This window comes from Hyperolius riggenbachi, chromosome 6 (genome assembly GCF_040937935.1).
Source record: "Hyperolius riggenbachi isolate aHypRig1 chromosome 6, aHypRig1.pri, whole genome shotgun sequence".
NCBI classification, from domain to species: Eukaryota; Metazoa; Chordata; class Amphibia; order Anura; family Hyperoliidae; genus Hyperolius; species Hyperolius riggenbachi.
Window position 1 is genome coordinate 170,565,375 of NC_090651.1, and position 17,590 is coordinate 170,582,964.

General features: G+C 44.3%; 1 protein-coding gene across 1 annotated transcript in view; it reads left to right on the forward strand.

Annotated features, from left to right (window-relative positions):
• EP300 (E1A binding protein p300) overlaps nt 1-17,590 on the forward strand; it is a 264,101-nt gene that overhangs the window by 158,203 nt on the left and 88,308 nt on the right. Inside the window, exons 13-16 of the mRNA XM_068242112.1 lie at nt 5,555-5,725; nt 5,834-6,268; nt 12,019-12,204; nt 16,706-16,856. Coding sequence (XP_068098213.1) covers nt 5,555-5,725; nt 5,834-6,268; nt 12,019-12,204; nt 16,706-16,856 — 943 coding nt within the window. The remainder of the gene's footprint in view (nt 1-5,554; nt 5,726-5,833; nt 6,269-12,018; nt 12,205-16,705; nt 16,857-17,590) is intronic.

Sequence of the window (17,590 nt, forward strand, 5' to 3'; positions counted from 1 at the left end):
ACCAAAATGCATGAATTTACATTTTTCAACATTGAATTTCATTTGTCATTTATGTGCCCATATAGCCATCCTATCCAGATCCTTTTGCAATATGTCTTTATCTTCCTGAGAGTTGATGATTCTGCACAATTTTGTATCATCTGCAAAAATAGCAACATTGCTCACTACTACATCTACTAGTTCATTAATAAATAAACTGAAGAGCACTGGACCCAGTACAGACCCCTGTGGGACCCCACTGCTAACAGTCTCCCATTTTGAGTATGATCCATTGACCACAACTCTGTTTTCTGTCCATTAGCCAGTTTCCTATCCGTGACCACACTCTCTTCCTCAGTCCTTGCATACTCCGCTTTTGCACCAGACTTTTGTGGGAACAGTGTCGAAGGCCTTTGCAATGTCCAAGTATATCACATCTACAGCATTCCCAGTATCCACATTAGCGTTCACTACCTCATAAAAGCTGAGCATGTTAGTCAAACAGGTCCTGTCTTTAGTAAACCCATGTTGATGCTGAGAAATAAGATTTTCTACTATGAAGTCATGTATAGTATCTCTTAGTAACCCCTCAAATAGTTTGCATACAACTGATGTTAAGCTTACAGGTCTATAATTTCCTGGATCTAATTTTTTTGCCCTTCTTAAATAATGGGAAAACGTGGGCTGTACGCCAATCCACTGGGACTCTGCCAGTTGAAAGAGAGTCACAAAAGATAAGATAAAGGGGTTTATCTATAACCGAACTTAATTCTCTTAAGGTGGCCATACACTGGTCGATTTGCCATCAGATTCGACCAACAGATAGATCCCTCTCTGATCAAATCTGATCAGAGAGGGATCGTATGGCACCCTTACTGCAAACAGATTGTGAACCGATTTCAGCCTGAAACCGTTCACAATCTGTGGTGGTGCGGCTGCCGCATGCCGGAGACCAGACCAGACCGGAGAAGACAAACCAGGGGACTCGCGCCGGCTGGAAGAGGTAATGTATACCCGCTGTATTGCGTCGGTCGTCAGGCATTCGAACGCCGCCCATCGGCGCACTCCCGACCCGCCGGCGATCGAGAAAGTCTTCTGCACGGAACGATCGATTTCGGACAGAAATCGATCGTTCTGTCAGCGGTGTGCGCGGCGATTTCACAGCCGATTCGGTCACTGTGATCGAATCGGCCGTATATCAGCGGGAAAATCGTTAGGTGTATGGGCCCCTTTAGGACCCCGAGGATGCATGCCATCCGGGCCAGGTGCCTTGTCTATTTTTAATTTATTTAGTCTTGCCTTCACTTCTTCCTGCGTTAAGTATTTAATATTACAGTTGGAAGATTGAGACTCTTCTGCATCTGTAATTTGCAACAGTGATGTTTCCCTTGTGAAGACAGAAGCAAAGAAAGCATTTAATAACCCTGCCTTACCTTGGTCATCCACCATTGAGTTCCCACCCTCATCCTTTAGGAGTCCAATACAGTCAACCTTTCTTTTTTTAGAGTTGATGTACTTGTAAAACTTTTTTTGGGTTAGATTTGATATCCCTAGTGATTTGATTTTCAGCTTCAGTCTTTGCCAGCCTAATATTTTTTTTTTACAATTTTTATTGCACTCCTTATAATTGTTTAATGCAGCCTCTGTCCCCTCCTGTTTTAGGACCTTATACGCATTCTTGTTCCTCTTCATTTTTCTCTAACCTTTCTATTCATCCATAGAGGCCTTTTTTTTATTCCTAGATATTTTGTTTCCATATGGGATATACATACTACAATATTGATTGAGAATAAGCTTAAAAGCTTGCCATTTCCCTTCAGTGTCCTCCCCTTGTAGTACATTATCCCAGTTCACCAAACGTGGTGCCTGCCTGAGTTGATTGAACTTTGCTTTTCTAAAATTGATAGTTTTAGTGGTCCCGCTGCCCTGCGGCCTCTGTCACCAGATCAAACGTTATCATGTTGTGATCACGATTTCCCAAATGTTCTTGAACCTGCACATTTGATACATTATCTGGTCTATTAGAGATGATCAGATCCAGTAACTCATTCCCCCTAGTTGGTTCAGTTACCATTTGAGTCAAGTAATTGTCCTGTAGTGATGCCAGAAATCTGCTGCTTTTACCAGAATGGGTAGCCTCAATACCCCAGTCAATGTCTGGAAAGGTGAAGTCACCCATAACTATGACCTCATTTTTACTTGCAGCTTTTTTAATCTGCTGTAGTAATTGCAGTTCTGCAGCTTCATGAATATGAGGTGGCCTGTAGCATACCCCAATAAGCAATCGGCAACCTTTATTTCCACCATGAATATTTACCCAAACGCACTCCACATCTTCACAATCTTCCTCCATCTCATCATTCAGGACAGCTGTAAAAGAATTCTTAACAGAGACAAACCCCTCCACCTATTTTCCCTGTTCTATCCTTTCTAAACACCTATCCCTCTAAATTTGCTATCCAGTCATGGCTTTCATCCATCCATGTCTCGGTTATTCCCACAATGTCATAGCCTTTGTCAATCAGAATTAACTCTAGTTCGTCAATTTTATTTGCAAGGCTCCTAGCATTGGTTACCATGCACTTTATATTTTTACCACCACATTTACCATTTTGTTTACATGATATGGGCTACTTGAAGTTTTACCAACCTCCTTACTCTTTACACTGTTCCCACCCCCCATAATGTTAGGCTCCCACTGTCTTTTTACCTTCTCTTGTCTACATATTGAGACTTTATCCTCCCGCCTCCCCCCAGATCCTAGTTAAAGGGACTCCGAGCAGTGCAGAAACTATGGAAAGATGCATATCATTTTAAAGCTCTCTTTCTCCTCTTTCAAATGATATATAAATCGCCGCCCTACGCCTTTTAGTTTTCGCTATTTTTGCGATTGAAATTGCCACGGCTGCGATTTCGATCACAAAAATAGATAAAACTAAAAGGCGTAGGGCGACGATTTAGAGGTCGTCAGAAAGAGGAGAAAGAGAGCTTTAAAATTATATCCATCTTTCCATAGTTACATTGTATTACACAGGGCAACTTTTTTTCCTAAAGTCAGCAGCTCCATTCCGCGGCCGCTGCAATTGCAATCGCGAAAATAGCGAAAACTAAAAGGCGTAGGGTGGCGGTTTATATATCATTGGAAAGAGGAGAAAGAGAGCTTTAAAATGATATGCATCTTTCCATAGTTTTTGCACTGCTCGGAGTCCCTTCAAAAATCTCCTCCAACCGTTTAGCCATCTTCTCTCCCAATGCAGCTGCACCCTCCCCATTGAGGTGCAGCCTATCCCTTCTGTAGAACCTGTAGCCGACTGCAAAGTCTACCCAGTTTTTCAGGAACCCAAACCCCTCCTTCCTACACCAATTTCTCAACCACTTATTTAACTCCCTAAGCTCCCTCTGTCTCTGCGATGTGGCACTGGCAGTATTTCAGAAAACACCACCTTGGAGGACCTTGCTTTAAGTTTATCTCCAAGTACCTGAAAATCATTTTTGAGGACCTTCCATCTCCCACTAACTTTGTCATTGGTGCCAGTGTGTACCATGACAGCTGGGTCTTCCCCAACCCCACCCAATAATCTGTCAATACTTTCCGCTACATGCCGAACCCGAGCACCCGGGAATCAACAGACTGTACGGCATTCACAGTTTCTTCGACAATTACCCTATCTGTGTGCCTAATAATTTAATCCCCTACCACCAGTACTTGTCTAGCCTAAAGGCCCATACACACGTCGGATTTTTGCGAACGACCCGTCGTTTGAACGTTCCGTCGTTCGCACGTCAAATCCGGCGTGTGTACAGACTATCGTTCGGGTGATAAGACTGGTTTTCTTATCACCCGAACGATAGTCTGTACACACGCCGGATTTGACGTGCGAACGACGGAACGTTCAAACGACTGGTCGTTCGCAAAAATCCGACGTGTGGATGGGCCTTTAGCTGCACTCCTATTCCCTTTCTCGTTGCAGCAGTCTGCCCCTTGGTTGCTAAGGGACACATCCTGCTGCAGCATTGCTACTCCAGAATCATCCTCCCCAATATTACGCAAACAAGACTTTGCGCATAGAAACGGCTACTAATGTTTTCTAATGGCCTCGTTCACATGTATGCGTGTGAGACGCATACGTTTCGCATCTGCATTGCTGCACGCAGTCCTGTGCGTCACGCACAAACTGACGCAATGAAAGTCTATAGCCGCATTTCAAAAACGCGTACTATTAAGTTTTAGCGTACTTTTCCCTCTGCGTTTCCCATTGTTTCCTGTGCGACGCACTTCCGTTCAACATGCAAAAACGCAATAGAAAACGCATATAAACGCATGCGGTTTTCAACTTGCGTTTTCTTTGTGTTCTATGCATTCTGGAAACGCTGACAGTATGAACAGGGCCTTACTCACTAAAATTTACTTATAAAGTTTTGGAGAACACAACAGTGGGATTGTGCACTATATATTGAATATCGTGATCTCTTCCTTCAAATATCCTCAACTGAAAATAAACTTGTGAGAGAACTATATGTAGTACCAATGGTAAGTAGAACATTACTAACAAAACAATTTCATTTTTTTTATAATTTTGTGTAATATTTTTACTTTCAGCTGAAGATTTATATTTCTAAAGGTGCGTACATACACACTACGGCCGCCAACGACGGGTCCATCAGACCCTCCTGCTGGGCGGACTTTCAGGCGACAGTAGCGCGTGTGTACGCACTGTCGGCGGACTGACAAGTTTGTTTCGAAGCGATCCGCCCGGCGGATCGTACAGAAACAGCCTTGCTGTGCAGGAAAACAGAGGGACTCGCCCACTTAGCAATCCTCAGTTGAAGGGTTAAAATGAGCAGAATATGCATATATTTAACATCCTATTGCACTAATTAGTGCACAAATAGGGCATTTATAAACGTCCCTTTTGTCTTAAGTGGTTAAAGGACTACCTCCAGTGTAAACTAAAGTGCAGTTAAACCCCCCATAGTCTGGTAATGTAGGGTCTGGGAAATGAACAGCAATCTAAATTGGCTGTTTACAGGAAAATTATCATTATTAAAAACTAGTTGAAATAGATGAAAAGAACTTGGGATGATAGGTGTCCAGATTAGTGCTTTCTTTTTTTCATGAGTTCAACAATCACCAGCCCTTAGCGATTAGTGATTGTTTGATACAATCAGGCCTAGAGACATAAAAAGGGGAGTGGAAGCAGATAATAGATGAGAGGGAAGAGGTAAACCTCCCTGGCATTCAATTTCCCCAGGATTTCTGTGCAAAAGATGATTTAATTAATTTCTATAACTTTTTTTTACCTTTAACTTGCCAAAATGTGTCAAGCAATGGTCTAGTATACAGTGCAGATACAGTGCAGGAGAGTGTTGATGTGTATGCACGTCAATACTGTTCACAGCATGTTTTGTATTGATGTGTATATCCGTCAATACTGCTGGGGAGGTTAAAAGAATGGGGGGGGGGGGGGGGGGGAGTAGAGAAGATGCATGTTTAACACACTATGCAGTTGCTTGAAAACATAAAACTGCAAAGAAACGAACTCACTTTCTGTTCAAATTTGTTATCCTTCCGTAGCTGGGATTTCCTCCTAATGTGCCTCAGCCAATGTCCATGTCTCAGGTTGCACAGAATCGTTTCTTGTCCCCAAGTCCATTCCAGGCTTCTTCTTCAGTATTGAACTCTGGAGGGATGAACAACTCTGGTGCATCCATGTCACAGTCTGTCAGTCAGAATCCTCCTACTCAAGTGAGTCTAGTCATATTTTTTTGTATAACTGTTTATAACACCAGCTGTTTTTTTTTTCCCCCTGCTTTTTTTTCTGCTTTAAAGAAATGCCTTTATGCTTTTTTGTAGGCTCAGTTGCCAAATCCGGCACACAGTGGAAATTCTTCGGTGATACCTCCAGGGACATCTGGGAACCCACTGAGCAGTCATGTTCAGCAATCAATCCATCATAATTCCCCTTCCCCAGCCCCAAGCCGCACACCCACACCCCACCTTACTTCTCCTGGGTTGGCTACACCTCAAGCTCCAATGTCTAGTGAACCTATACTAACTGCAACACCTTTGCAAATTGAGCAGAGAGAGAGCCCTTCTCCACCTCAAGTTACGCCGTCATTTCCAGTTTCTGCATCTGTCATGCCAAGTGTTGACCAGTCTATTACTGCATCCCCTCAGCAGATATTGCAAGAGCCATTGTCTCGGCCTCCATCACAACCAAGTTTATCAACACCGGTTTCAACTCCACCTGCTCCACCACCGCCATTACACCTTCACTCTAGCCCTCCGGTAAGTCCATAAACAGCTTGTGTATGTCTGCATGCATATGTAGCTCTGTATGTATAATCAAGGCCTTATCACTAAATTTTTATTTACCAGTATATTCCGGCATGTAAGACAACTGGGCATATAAGACAACCCCCAACTTTTCCAGTTAAAATATAGTTTGGGATATATTCGCCATATAAGACTACCCCTCTTCCAACACACACCAAATGAAAAACAAAAAAACATATATTGGTGCTAATGTATGAACAGTTATTGGTGCTGTACTGTATGTGGTACCCAGTATATAACAGTATATAGGCGATTGACTGGGTGGATTGGTCAACTCTCCCTCTCCCTAAATGGATTGATCAGCTCTCCTGTTTATCAGAGCGGTATGGAAAACACCTCTTTCACCCTTCTGGCCACCCTTGTATGCTATTTACCTCCTTCTCTGCCTCTCAGATCTTGCACATGTGCGCTTGTGCCGCTTCACAACAGTCCTCAGCAGCGAGATCTGAGAGTCGGTAACATGATAGGGCGTATCACCCGGCATCAGTGACACCCGGCGTATAAGACCCCTGACTTCAAGAAGATTTTCAAGGGTTAAAAAGTAGTAGTCTACGCCAGAATATACAGTATCTTAACCCATTCAGGTTCCGTGGTTTTCACGTGAGAAATGTTCACCTTCCATTCATTAGCTTATAACTTTATCACTACTTATCACAATGAACTGATCTATATCTTGTTTTTTCCGCCACCAATTAGGCTTTCTTTGGGGGGTACATTTTGCTAAGAGCCACTTTACTGTAAACGCATTTTAACAGGAAGAATAAGAAAAAAATGGAAAAATTCATTATTTCTCAGTTTTCAGCCATTATAGTTTTAAAATAATACATGCCTAATACATGTATTAATTAATGCCTAATACATCCATAATTAAAACTCACGTATTGTATTTGCCCATATGTCCCGGTTATTACACCGTTAAAATTATGTCCCTATCACAATGTATGGCGACAATATTTTTTTTGGAAATAAAGGTGCATTTTTTCCATTTTGCATCTATCACTATTAACAAGTTTAAAATAAAAAAAAATATAGAAATATTTCATCTTTACATTGATATTTAAAAAGTTTAGACCCTTAGGTAAATATTTACATGGTTTTTTTTTTTATTGTAATGGCTTTTTTTTTTTTTATAGTAAACATTTTATTTGGGTAGTTTTGGGAGGGTGGGATGTAAACAATAGATTTATAATGTAAATGTGTGTTCATTTTAATTTATTTTTATTTTCAGTTGTAGTATTACTTTTTGGCCACAAGATGGCGGCCATGAGTTGGTTTTCATGACGTCACTCTAAGCGTAACACGCTTAGAGTGACGCATCGGGGAGGGAACGGCCAGAAAAGGCGCAGCTTCCGAGAGAAGCTGTCGCTTTTTCAGCGGGGGAGAGGAATCAGTGATCGGGCACCATAGCCCGATACATTGATTCCCTGGCTACCGAATCCGCGGCCGGGAGTACGCGGTAGCGCGCATGGTTCCTGGGTGTAGTTTCTACGTCCAGGAACCAAAATAGGTTAAATTACTTTTCAAAAAATCCGAAGTATAGAAGTTCTTTGTGTAGCTGTGCACTTATCTATAAAGACTTGTAGAGCTAGACTATGAGGGTTGTGCAAAATTTATTTGAGCTCCCCTAATTTATGTGACCGGTAATGCTTGGCATATCTAGGTTGCACTTCAGTGTATGTTCATTATTTCCTGTAGAGGTCAGGACTCAATTGTCATGTTGTGGTAATGTCCATATTGCTTGACAAAACTACCTGTATGAGCATTTAAATTAGGGACTCCAACTCATTAAAGGTGATTTAGTGTGTGTGTGTGTTGGTTACATTGATTGACTCCATAACAAGAATTAAATTCCAATTGTAGCTTCTCAAGCTAGCAAGATTTGTGCTACTACATGCAGCACAGGCATGTATACAGGTGAAAAATTGTCCCTGTAAAAAGTATTAGTAAGATGTCAATCTTTAAAGAAGGGCTGTGGAGTTGGAGTCAAGGAGTCGGAGCCGTTTTGGGTACCTGGAGTCGGAGGCTTCATAACATGAGTCGTTGGAGTCAGATGATTTTTGTACCAACTCCACAGCCCTGCTTTAAAGTACCCCTGAATTTAGTTTTGCTCACCATACTTTTAATTCTGTTTCACCTGTGGTGCTGTGACATATGTCACAGCACCATCCTCACACTCCAGTGTCCCCTGTGGCCAATACTCTGCTCAGCCATAATATTGAGCAGAATGTCGTGTGTGTGTGTGTGTCCAGTCCTTCCTGCCCGTCCTTAGGAACGCCCCCTCCACTTACCGCTTATGGTTCCCAATATGCTGTACTGCACACAGCATGCAGGTCAGCTGCGATTTGCGCTGGCTTGTGGATATTGAGCTTGAATGACTATTGCCACGAGTTGCCTGCACAATAGAGCAGACCTGATTGAGCTCTGCTATTTCTGCCGAGTGGAGAGTTGCTACTGGCCATTTGTGCAGCGGCTCTTGTAAATGATTGAGTGTGAGACTACTCGAGGGATCCAGCTGCCTGAGGGGAGGTAGGGGGAAGCCCAGGGGCACTTTTTTTCTTACAGATGCACTTAAAGGGTAACTCCAGTGAAAATAATGTAATAAAGTGCTTCATTTTTACAATAATTATGTTTAAATGATTTAGTCAGTGTTTGCCCATTGTAAAATCTTTTAAATCCCAGATTTACATTCTGAGATTTATTACATGGTGGCATTTTTACTGTTGGCAGGTGATGTAGATGCTGCAGGTTTTTATGGCAGTTGGAAACCGCTGTAAACAGCTATTTCCCACAATGCAACAAGGTTCACAGACAGGAAACTGCCAGGAGTACCAAGGTCCTCAGTTTCTTGTGGGAGGGGTTTCACCACAATATACAGTACCCCCTGATGGTCTGTTAGTGAAAAGGAGTAATTTCTCATCTAAAAGGGGGTATCCGCTACTGATTGGGATAAAGTTCACTTATGTAACATGATTGACTTGGCTTCACTATCTTCAGAAACCTGCTAGATTTCATGTTTGCTTGCATAAGCTCACTGGCTCCAGCCTGCTGATCACCTGACATCTAACTGCTAAACAGCAACCAGTACAACTGCCATCTTCATGCAGCTTCCCTGCATCAGTGTTTTACTACAGCTAACATCTAGAAATATGCCTGAAGAAGGGGACTAGATCCCAGAAAGCTTGCATTATTTAACTTTATCAGTTAGCCATTAAAAGGTATTACTTTTACAAGACTTTGTTTTTTTTTCTACCTACATATATTGTTTGGCTAACACGGTACAGAAACATTTTTACTACTATCAACATGTCTGATCTAATTTTCGATCGATTTCCAAATGTTCTCGATTGGTTTCCAATGGAGTTGAATGGAAAACACTCGGAAATCGATCAGAAATCAGATTGGACATGTTGGAAATAATTGATCTGACAGAAAATCTGTGTGTACCTAGCTTTTACTACCCTGGCGTTTGTCTTGCGGCGCTCGGCCGCGGGTGTTTTTTTTTTTTTTTCACTTTTTTGTTATGTAGCTAGCCTAACGCTAGCTACATGATTCCCCCTCCCTGCGCTATCCCTCGCACCCCTCCGATCGCCGCCGGCGATCATACCCAACAGGAAATCCCGCTCTGAACAGGATTTCCTGTTAAGGCTTCCCTCGTCGCCATGGCGACGATCGGAATGATGACAGGGGGAGTCCCGATCCACCCCTTAGCGCAGCCTGGTAGTGATTGGCCAGGCTGCGAAATGGGTCGGGGGGGGAGGCCCTCTTTCGCGCCGAGGAGCGGCGGTGATTGAGTAGAACACGCAGTTAGCAAAGTGCTAGCTGCGTGTTTAAAAATTGTGAAAAAACGCACCAGGGGCTGAGATATCCAGCCTGGTGGTACTGGGCGAGCTGAGCTCGTCCATACCGCTAACCGCTAAGCTGGTTAAACACTTTCCTAAGCAAATACAGAGGCGTAGCTAAGGTTTTCAGCACCCAGGGACAAAGACAGTTTTTGCACACACCCCCCCCCCCCTCTGGACAAAATAGGCGTGGCCACACATCAGAATGTGGTCATGGGTGGAGTCAAAAGTTATTTAGATAGCTGTATGTGCCCCCTTACCCCATTCAGATAACCAGATGTGCCCCCCCCCCCTTTATCCAAATATGTGCCTCTTTAGTTAGCGAGATGTGTCCCCTTTCACCCTGTTTAGATAGCCAGATGTACCCCCTTTAGGTAGCTTTATTCTGCTGCTGGTAACACTTCTGCATTGGGAGGGAGAGGCGACTTGCTCAGCGCTTGTATTCTCTGCTAATGGGGAACGGCTGGCTGGCAGTGTAGTTAGTCATGTGGGGCCGCCCACATGACGTATAACCGAGCTCACGGAGTGAGGGCAGACACGGCCAGGCCTGTAATCCTGCGCTGCCACGGCTATGCTAGCAGCGCAGGAGGTAGATTTTTTTTTAAAGCAGCGATTCTGATAAGGCGACCCTGGGGAGGGTCGGGACCTACAATGAAGAGTGAATTAGGCTGATAAAGCGCCAGATAATGACAAGGAAGGCACAGTTCATCTGCCCTGAGGTCTACTTTTGTAATGAGGTAAATAACTTTTTTTTTATGCAATTCACCTCGTAAGTCCTTTAACCATTTCTGCCGCCCGAACGTGAAGCTCACGTCCGGGCTGCTGCTCGTGCTGTCCCCCGGTGGCCCTGGGATCAGTGAACAGGAACATGGTTCCCGATCACCGATCCGTGTCCCCAGCAGAAAAACTGAAGCGCTCTTACTAGAGGCTTCAGTCTTTCTGCATGTACAATTTTCCGCGTCCCCCTTGTGCTTCCGCTTAGCGAGAAGCACAAGGAGAAGAAAAAACTGAAGGTGGCCATCTTGTGGCCAAATAGTAAAACTACATCTACATATTTTTTACATTACAATTTACACATATAATAACATTAAAAATTAACTGTTTATTATTTCCCACACCAAAACATTACCCAAATAACATTTTTAATGGGAAAAAAAAATTACAATTAAAAAAAACAAACATAAATAGTTACCTAAGGGTCTGAACTTTTTAAATATGCATTTGAAGGGGGTATACTATGAACATTTTTTAAATTATAAGCTTGTAAATAGTGATGGACGCAAAACGGAAAAATGCACCTTTATTTTCAAATAAAGTATTGGCGCCATACATTGTGATAGGGACAAAATTTAAATGGTGTCATAACCGAGACAAACGGGCAAATTAAATACATAGGTTTTAATTGTGGTAGCGTGGATTAAAGCTATAATGGCCGAAAACTGAGAAATAATAATTTTTTTTCTTATTAATCCTGTTAAAAAAATAATTCTTAGCAAAATGTACCACCCAAAGAAAGCCCAATTAGTGGCGGAAAAAAACAAGATATAGATCAATGAATTGTGATAAGTAGTGATAAAGTTATTAGCGAATGAATGGGAGGTGAAAATTGCTCTGATGCATAAGGTGAAAAATCCCCGCGGGCTGAAATGATAAACTAAGGCCAGCTTGCGAAGCAGTATGTGTATGTGTATAAGAGACTGCAGAGTTTGAAAGAGTTTTGCTAGGAGACGGGAAAGAAACGTATATTTGTCATCATCATCCTCCCCCTTTTCATGATATTTATACGTACGTGCATGCATTCACAAATTGTAGACCTGTCTTAAATTTTGTATTTTGGCTAGTAAGTACAGTTTCTGTTAACAGCACTCACAGTCCACTCCTGATATGGAATGTTCAGCATCAAGTCCACCAACCGTTCAAAGCCCTGATAACACCTCACAGCAGCCTGCTCCTGAGGAGCCTCCGGAGGAAGAGGATAAAATGGAAATTAAACAAGAAAATGAAGCAGAACAAGAGACTATAGAAGAACCAGTAGAGGAAAAACCTGAGGTATGAGATAGTGCAGTGCTTTTAGTCAAGAAATAAGTGCACACACATCCAATTTTAATTGCCCAATTTTACCACTTCCACTTGTAATTGGAGAACTTGCCTACACAATCTGTTCATAGCATTCAAAATGTGTTAGCCCTCCTACTACATAGTAGTATAATCAGCCAATCAAAATTGGATGTGTATGCACTCTTAAGAGGTTAGGAAGGGATGTGAGACAGTCTGCACCCGGCTTCCTTCACAACATGTATTGCCGTCACAACATATATTGCAGTATTTGGAACTAGTGTCTCTTGCACAAACTGAAGTTAGAATGCCATATATACTCGCAAGCAAGCCAAATTTTGGACCCACAAAAAGTGGGTCAAAAGTTGGGGGGTCGGCTTGCTTGCGAGTGATGTGCCTGAGGGTCGTCCTCCCCCCGCCCTCTCCCACCCGCTTCCCGCGGCTTCCTATTCCCCTGTCCTGCTCTTAATTAAACAGCAGCTCGCCCCACGGTGGCTGCTGCGTGATGACGGAGGAAGTGCAGAGAGAGTTTCCCATAGTAACCAGGAAGCCACTCTCTGCGACTTCCTCAGTCATCACGCAGCAGCCACCGTGGGGCGAGCTGCTGTGAATTAAGGGCAGGACAGGGGAATAGTAAGCTGCGGAGCTAAGGTAACAGCAGCGGCTGCGGGGGGGGGGGGCTAAACTCGCTATCCTGGCACTTTACAAGCTATACTGGGCACTATCCTGGGCACGATACTAGCTATCCTGGGCACGATACTAGCTATCCTGGGCACGATACTAGCTATCCTGGGCACGATACTAGCTATCCTGGGCACGATACTAGCTATCCTGGGCACGATACTAGCTATCCTGGGCACGATACTAGCTATCCTGGGCACGGTACTAGCTATCCTGGGCACGGTACTAGCTATCCTGGGCACGGTACTAGCTATCCTGGGCACGGTACTAGCTATCCTGGGCACGGTACTAGCTATCCTGGGCACGGTACTAGCTATCCTGGGCACGATACTAGCTATCCTGGGCACGATACTAGCTATCCTGGGCACTACCTTCCCATACTGGGCACTATACTAGCTATACTGGGACACACTGGGGGGGGGGGGGGGATCATGCGGCCAGCATTTCCTACCCCCGGCTTATATGAAGGTCAATCATTTTTTCCTGGTTTTTCAGGCAAAAGTTGGGGGGTCGGCTTATATGCGGGTCGGCTTGCTTGCGAGTATATACGGTAGTTGGTTTTCAGCTTCTGATGTATTTGTGCTAAAAAAAAAAAAAAAAGTAATAGCACAAAGTGTGCCTCTTCAATTGGCTTAGAAGCCTTTCTTGCAGCCCTAGGAGTTCCTACACACATCCAATTTTGATTGGCCACTTTCATATAGTACAGGGGTCCACAACCTTTTTGGACCCGAGGACCGCTTTGATGCAAGACATGCTCTCCAAGGCCCGGCAGACCAGGATGGGGAGAAATCAAGCACGCTGCTCGACATCCCTCCGTTGCCCTCCCGCATAGCAACACAGCGCGTCATCAGCTAGTCAGCTGAGACACGTGTGTGCAGCCCAGCTAAGTTGCCCAAGGGGATCAAATCCTGATCTCCAACGGGTGACATCAGTTGCTATTGAGTATGCAGCTTAAAGGGTATCCAAGAGCATAAATCAAAGATTTTATAGTTACCTGGGGCTTCCTCCAGCCCCATACACAGCAACGCATGCGCAGAAGAGTCCGGCTTGCGCAACTGAGCCAGATTACCGGGGATGATTGTGGCTGAATGGAGCCACCCGGGAGGACAGCAAGGGAGACAGTGGTGCTTATGGGGCTGGAGGAAGCCCCAGGTAGGTATAAAATCTCTCTGATCCTAAAATATATGGTGCTCAGGTCAAAGTGTCAAGCAATGTGCTTCTGTAATTGTTGAAGTGGGAGCACTGAGCTGTGACTGGAGGAGATGGTACATAAGCAGTCAGGTCAGCGGCAGTACAGGTGAATGGGGTGGGAAGACACAGACCCCAGCTTATAGAACAGGATAAGGAGCTGCTTGCCAAATCCTGCTGCCAGCTGGGGGGAGACACAGGAATTGGAAAGGGGATTTGTCAGTCAGAGCTCTGCACTTCTTCACCTACAGTTCAGAAGCAACCACAGCAGACCCATGCATGCTGAGTGACAGGCTGTCACTGAAGCAGCATGTGCTGTGTGCTGCTTGTCTGCTCTGTGTGCTTCTGAACCGTAGGTGAAAAAGTGCAGAGCTCTAAACAAATCCCCTCTCCTACTGCCTGTGTCTCCTCCCAGCTCAAGCATGGCAGCTCGTCTCCCCTTCTATTCCAGTCTGTCAGCAAGCTAAGGTTACCTGGCTGGCTGCTGCAGAGTCAGAACTGAGGGAACAATAATAGCTGTATCTTCACTATTTCGTCCTAGGCTGCCTCACACTTGCAGGCTGCTTGAACTAGCCGAGTTTGTGTGGGCATGCTCCATTGGCTGCCTCTCTCCCTTTCATTGTGCTAGAGCCTCACTGATTGGATGGGGATAGGGAGGGAGGGACAGAGGAGGAGATCTGTATTGCCTCAGCCACCCGGGTACCAGCTTTTGTCTATCTGCAGGAGGCTTCCGGGTAGCGCGATTGCTACAATTATAATGTAAATTACAGCCGCGGCTGCCAGTGAACTGATTTTTATAGACGCAGCTGCACTGCAGTGAGGCAGATTATCGCGGCCCAAGACATGTCCTGCGGAGCGGTATTGGGCCGCGGACCGGTGGTTGGGGATCCCTGATGTAGTAGATCAGTCTGTTCACCGTATCCTAAATCAGGTCGCCTCCATACTAAATGAGTGGTAAAATTGGCCAGTCATAATTGGATGTAGGTACGCACTCTAACAATAATGTATAGATATTGATTCCTGTGAGCTTACCCCCCAAAAAGGCAAAACACCTGACATAGATGGCATTCAGCCCCATGTATTAATGGTGTTGAGTTCAGATATCGAAAGGCCACTTTCTTTTTTTCCTGTTGTTCTGTTTAAAGCTGGTCACAGCTGCCTTTTACTGGCGTACAGTTTTTTTCCCTTATTCAAGAAAGGAAAGCATCGGAACCAGGAAACTACACTCAAGTGATGTTAAGCTTACATGTCTATAAAATGTCTTAAAGTATCCTAAAGCGGAATATAACCCTGCATTTCAGCTTTGCTCTAAAACATTATTTACAGTATATTCTATGCAACCAGCATTTTTTTTTTTTTACTAGACCAGCATTGGAAGGGTTACACAGTTCCTGGAGATTTCTACAGACGCATCCGAAGCTGACATAAATACATTTTGTTTACATAAATGTATCTAAGTGTTGAATGTGACTCATCTCTCTGAATGAGGAGTTGGAGGACAGCCAAAGAGTGTGTAACATTTCTCAATAGATACATATAACTAAATAGAATGTAACAATCTGAACTTCTGCATATCTCTCCACGGAACTTTAAACCTCTGTGTTTAACACTTCCAATGCTGGTCTAGTAAAAAAAATGCTTTTTGCATATAATATGCTGTAAATAATGTTTTAGAGCAAAGTTGAAATGCAGGGTTATATTCCGCTTAAGGAATGTTTGGATCATTATTGGAGCGAGTGGCCTGCCGTTTAATGATAAAATTTCACTCTAACAGAGGAGCTACATGGGTGTATAAGTATTTCTTATAACAGGTAGAACACCCTGCAACTGCTTTAAGTTATCAAAATTGCTTTATTTGTGCGGTATTACCGAATAGACATACATTTGGACCCCTATAAAAAAAACTTACCTTTTAAAAACGCACAGTAAGGATGATGCTATAAAGTATTGCCACTGATCCTAGCTTCAAAATCTGCCGTGTGTGGATTGCTCGGCGTATAGTCCATGCAAAACCACCCGGCAACTCTAGCATCAGAGGATCTAATGTGGCCCCACCACTGTTGGCGCACACCCAGGCCTCACTTACACCACAGTCCTGAAAGTTGCAACTGCATATTAACAATGCTTTTGGCCAATGCTATTATATTGATCTTCAACAAAGTACAAGCCTCCAGAGCTTATGTGATGTCTCTTTATGCCTGCTCTATGTCCACAGAATGCAGTATGTAAAACTTAAAAACACCAGCTTGGCATATAAAGGCATAACTTGAATGCTCCTGCAGAGATTGGTGTGGGGACTTACCTACCCTGACTCACTGTTAGCCGCACTTCACTGCGTCTCAACCCTTCAGGTTCTTGCACCCACAATAGCTTGGTGCAGAATTTGAGGATCTTGCTGAGCTTCTAGTATACTTCTTTCTGTGTAAGTTACTTACTACCCCCAGGAGCGATCTGCGCAAGACGTCACGACTAATTGCACCACATTTAGTCTTTCCCCTCTTGATTACATTTAGAACATGTACTGAGGGAGTGTTTTCATATCTTTAATTCCTGCAAGCAACAAATTATTTTCTCTTAAGATCTTATAGTAAAAAGGACTTGTAACATTTAAAACATTTTTTGACAGGTTAAAGTTGAAGTTGCTATTGATGACTGTAAGGCTGAGACTACAGATGCAGAAGTAAAAAGTGAGGAAAAAGCAGAAGTAAAAGAAGAGGAAGAAAGGCCAGGAACACCTGTTGCACAGGCCTCACCTGCGGGACAGTCTAAGAAGAAGAGTAAGAACTTAATATGAAGCGATCATTCTCGGTTTGAAAAAACAGCCTTTTTGTTTGTTTAACTACTTATTCATAGGCTGTTCTTCTCTGGTCTTTTTTTTTTTTTCTTCAATTTATCTGTTTCTTTAACCACTTGAGGACCCAGCCTTTACCCCCCCCCCCCCCCCCCCTTAAGGACCAGCATGGTTTTTTATGATCTGTGCTGGGTGGGCTCTGCAGCCCCCAGCACAGATCAGGTTGCAGGCAGAGCTATCAGATCACCCCCCTTTTTTTCCCCCTATGGGGATGATGTGCAGGGGGGGTCTGATCGCTCCTGCCTGCCTGGGTGTTGCGGGGGGGGGCACCTCAAAGCCCCCTTCCGCGGCGAAATTCTCTCCTCCCTCTCCCCCCTGGTGATTGGGGCTGCACAGGACGCTATCCGTCCTGTGCAGCTTGTGACAGGCTTTCCTCTGTCACATGGCGGCGATCCCCGGCCGCTGATTGGCCGGGGATCGCCGATCTGCCTTACGGCGCTGCTGTAGCAGCAGCGCCGTTCAATGTAAACAAAGGAGACATACGTCTCCTGCGTTTACATTTAGTCTGCGAGATCACGGCTCGCAGGCTATTCACGGAGACCCGCTCCGTGGTCTAACAGGAAACGGCCGCTCGCGCGAGCGGCCTTTCCTGATTAATTAGGGAGGCACCTGGCGGCGCAGATGTGCGTCGCTGGTCCTTCAGCTACCACTTTGCCGCCG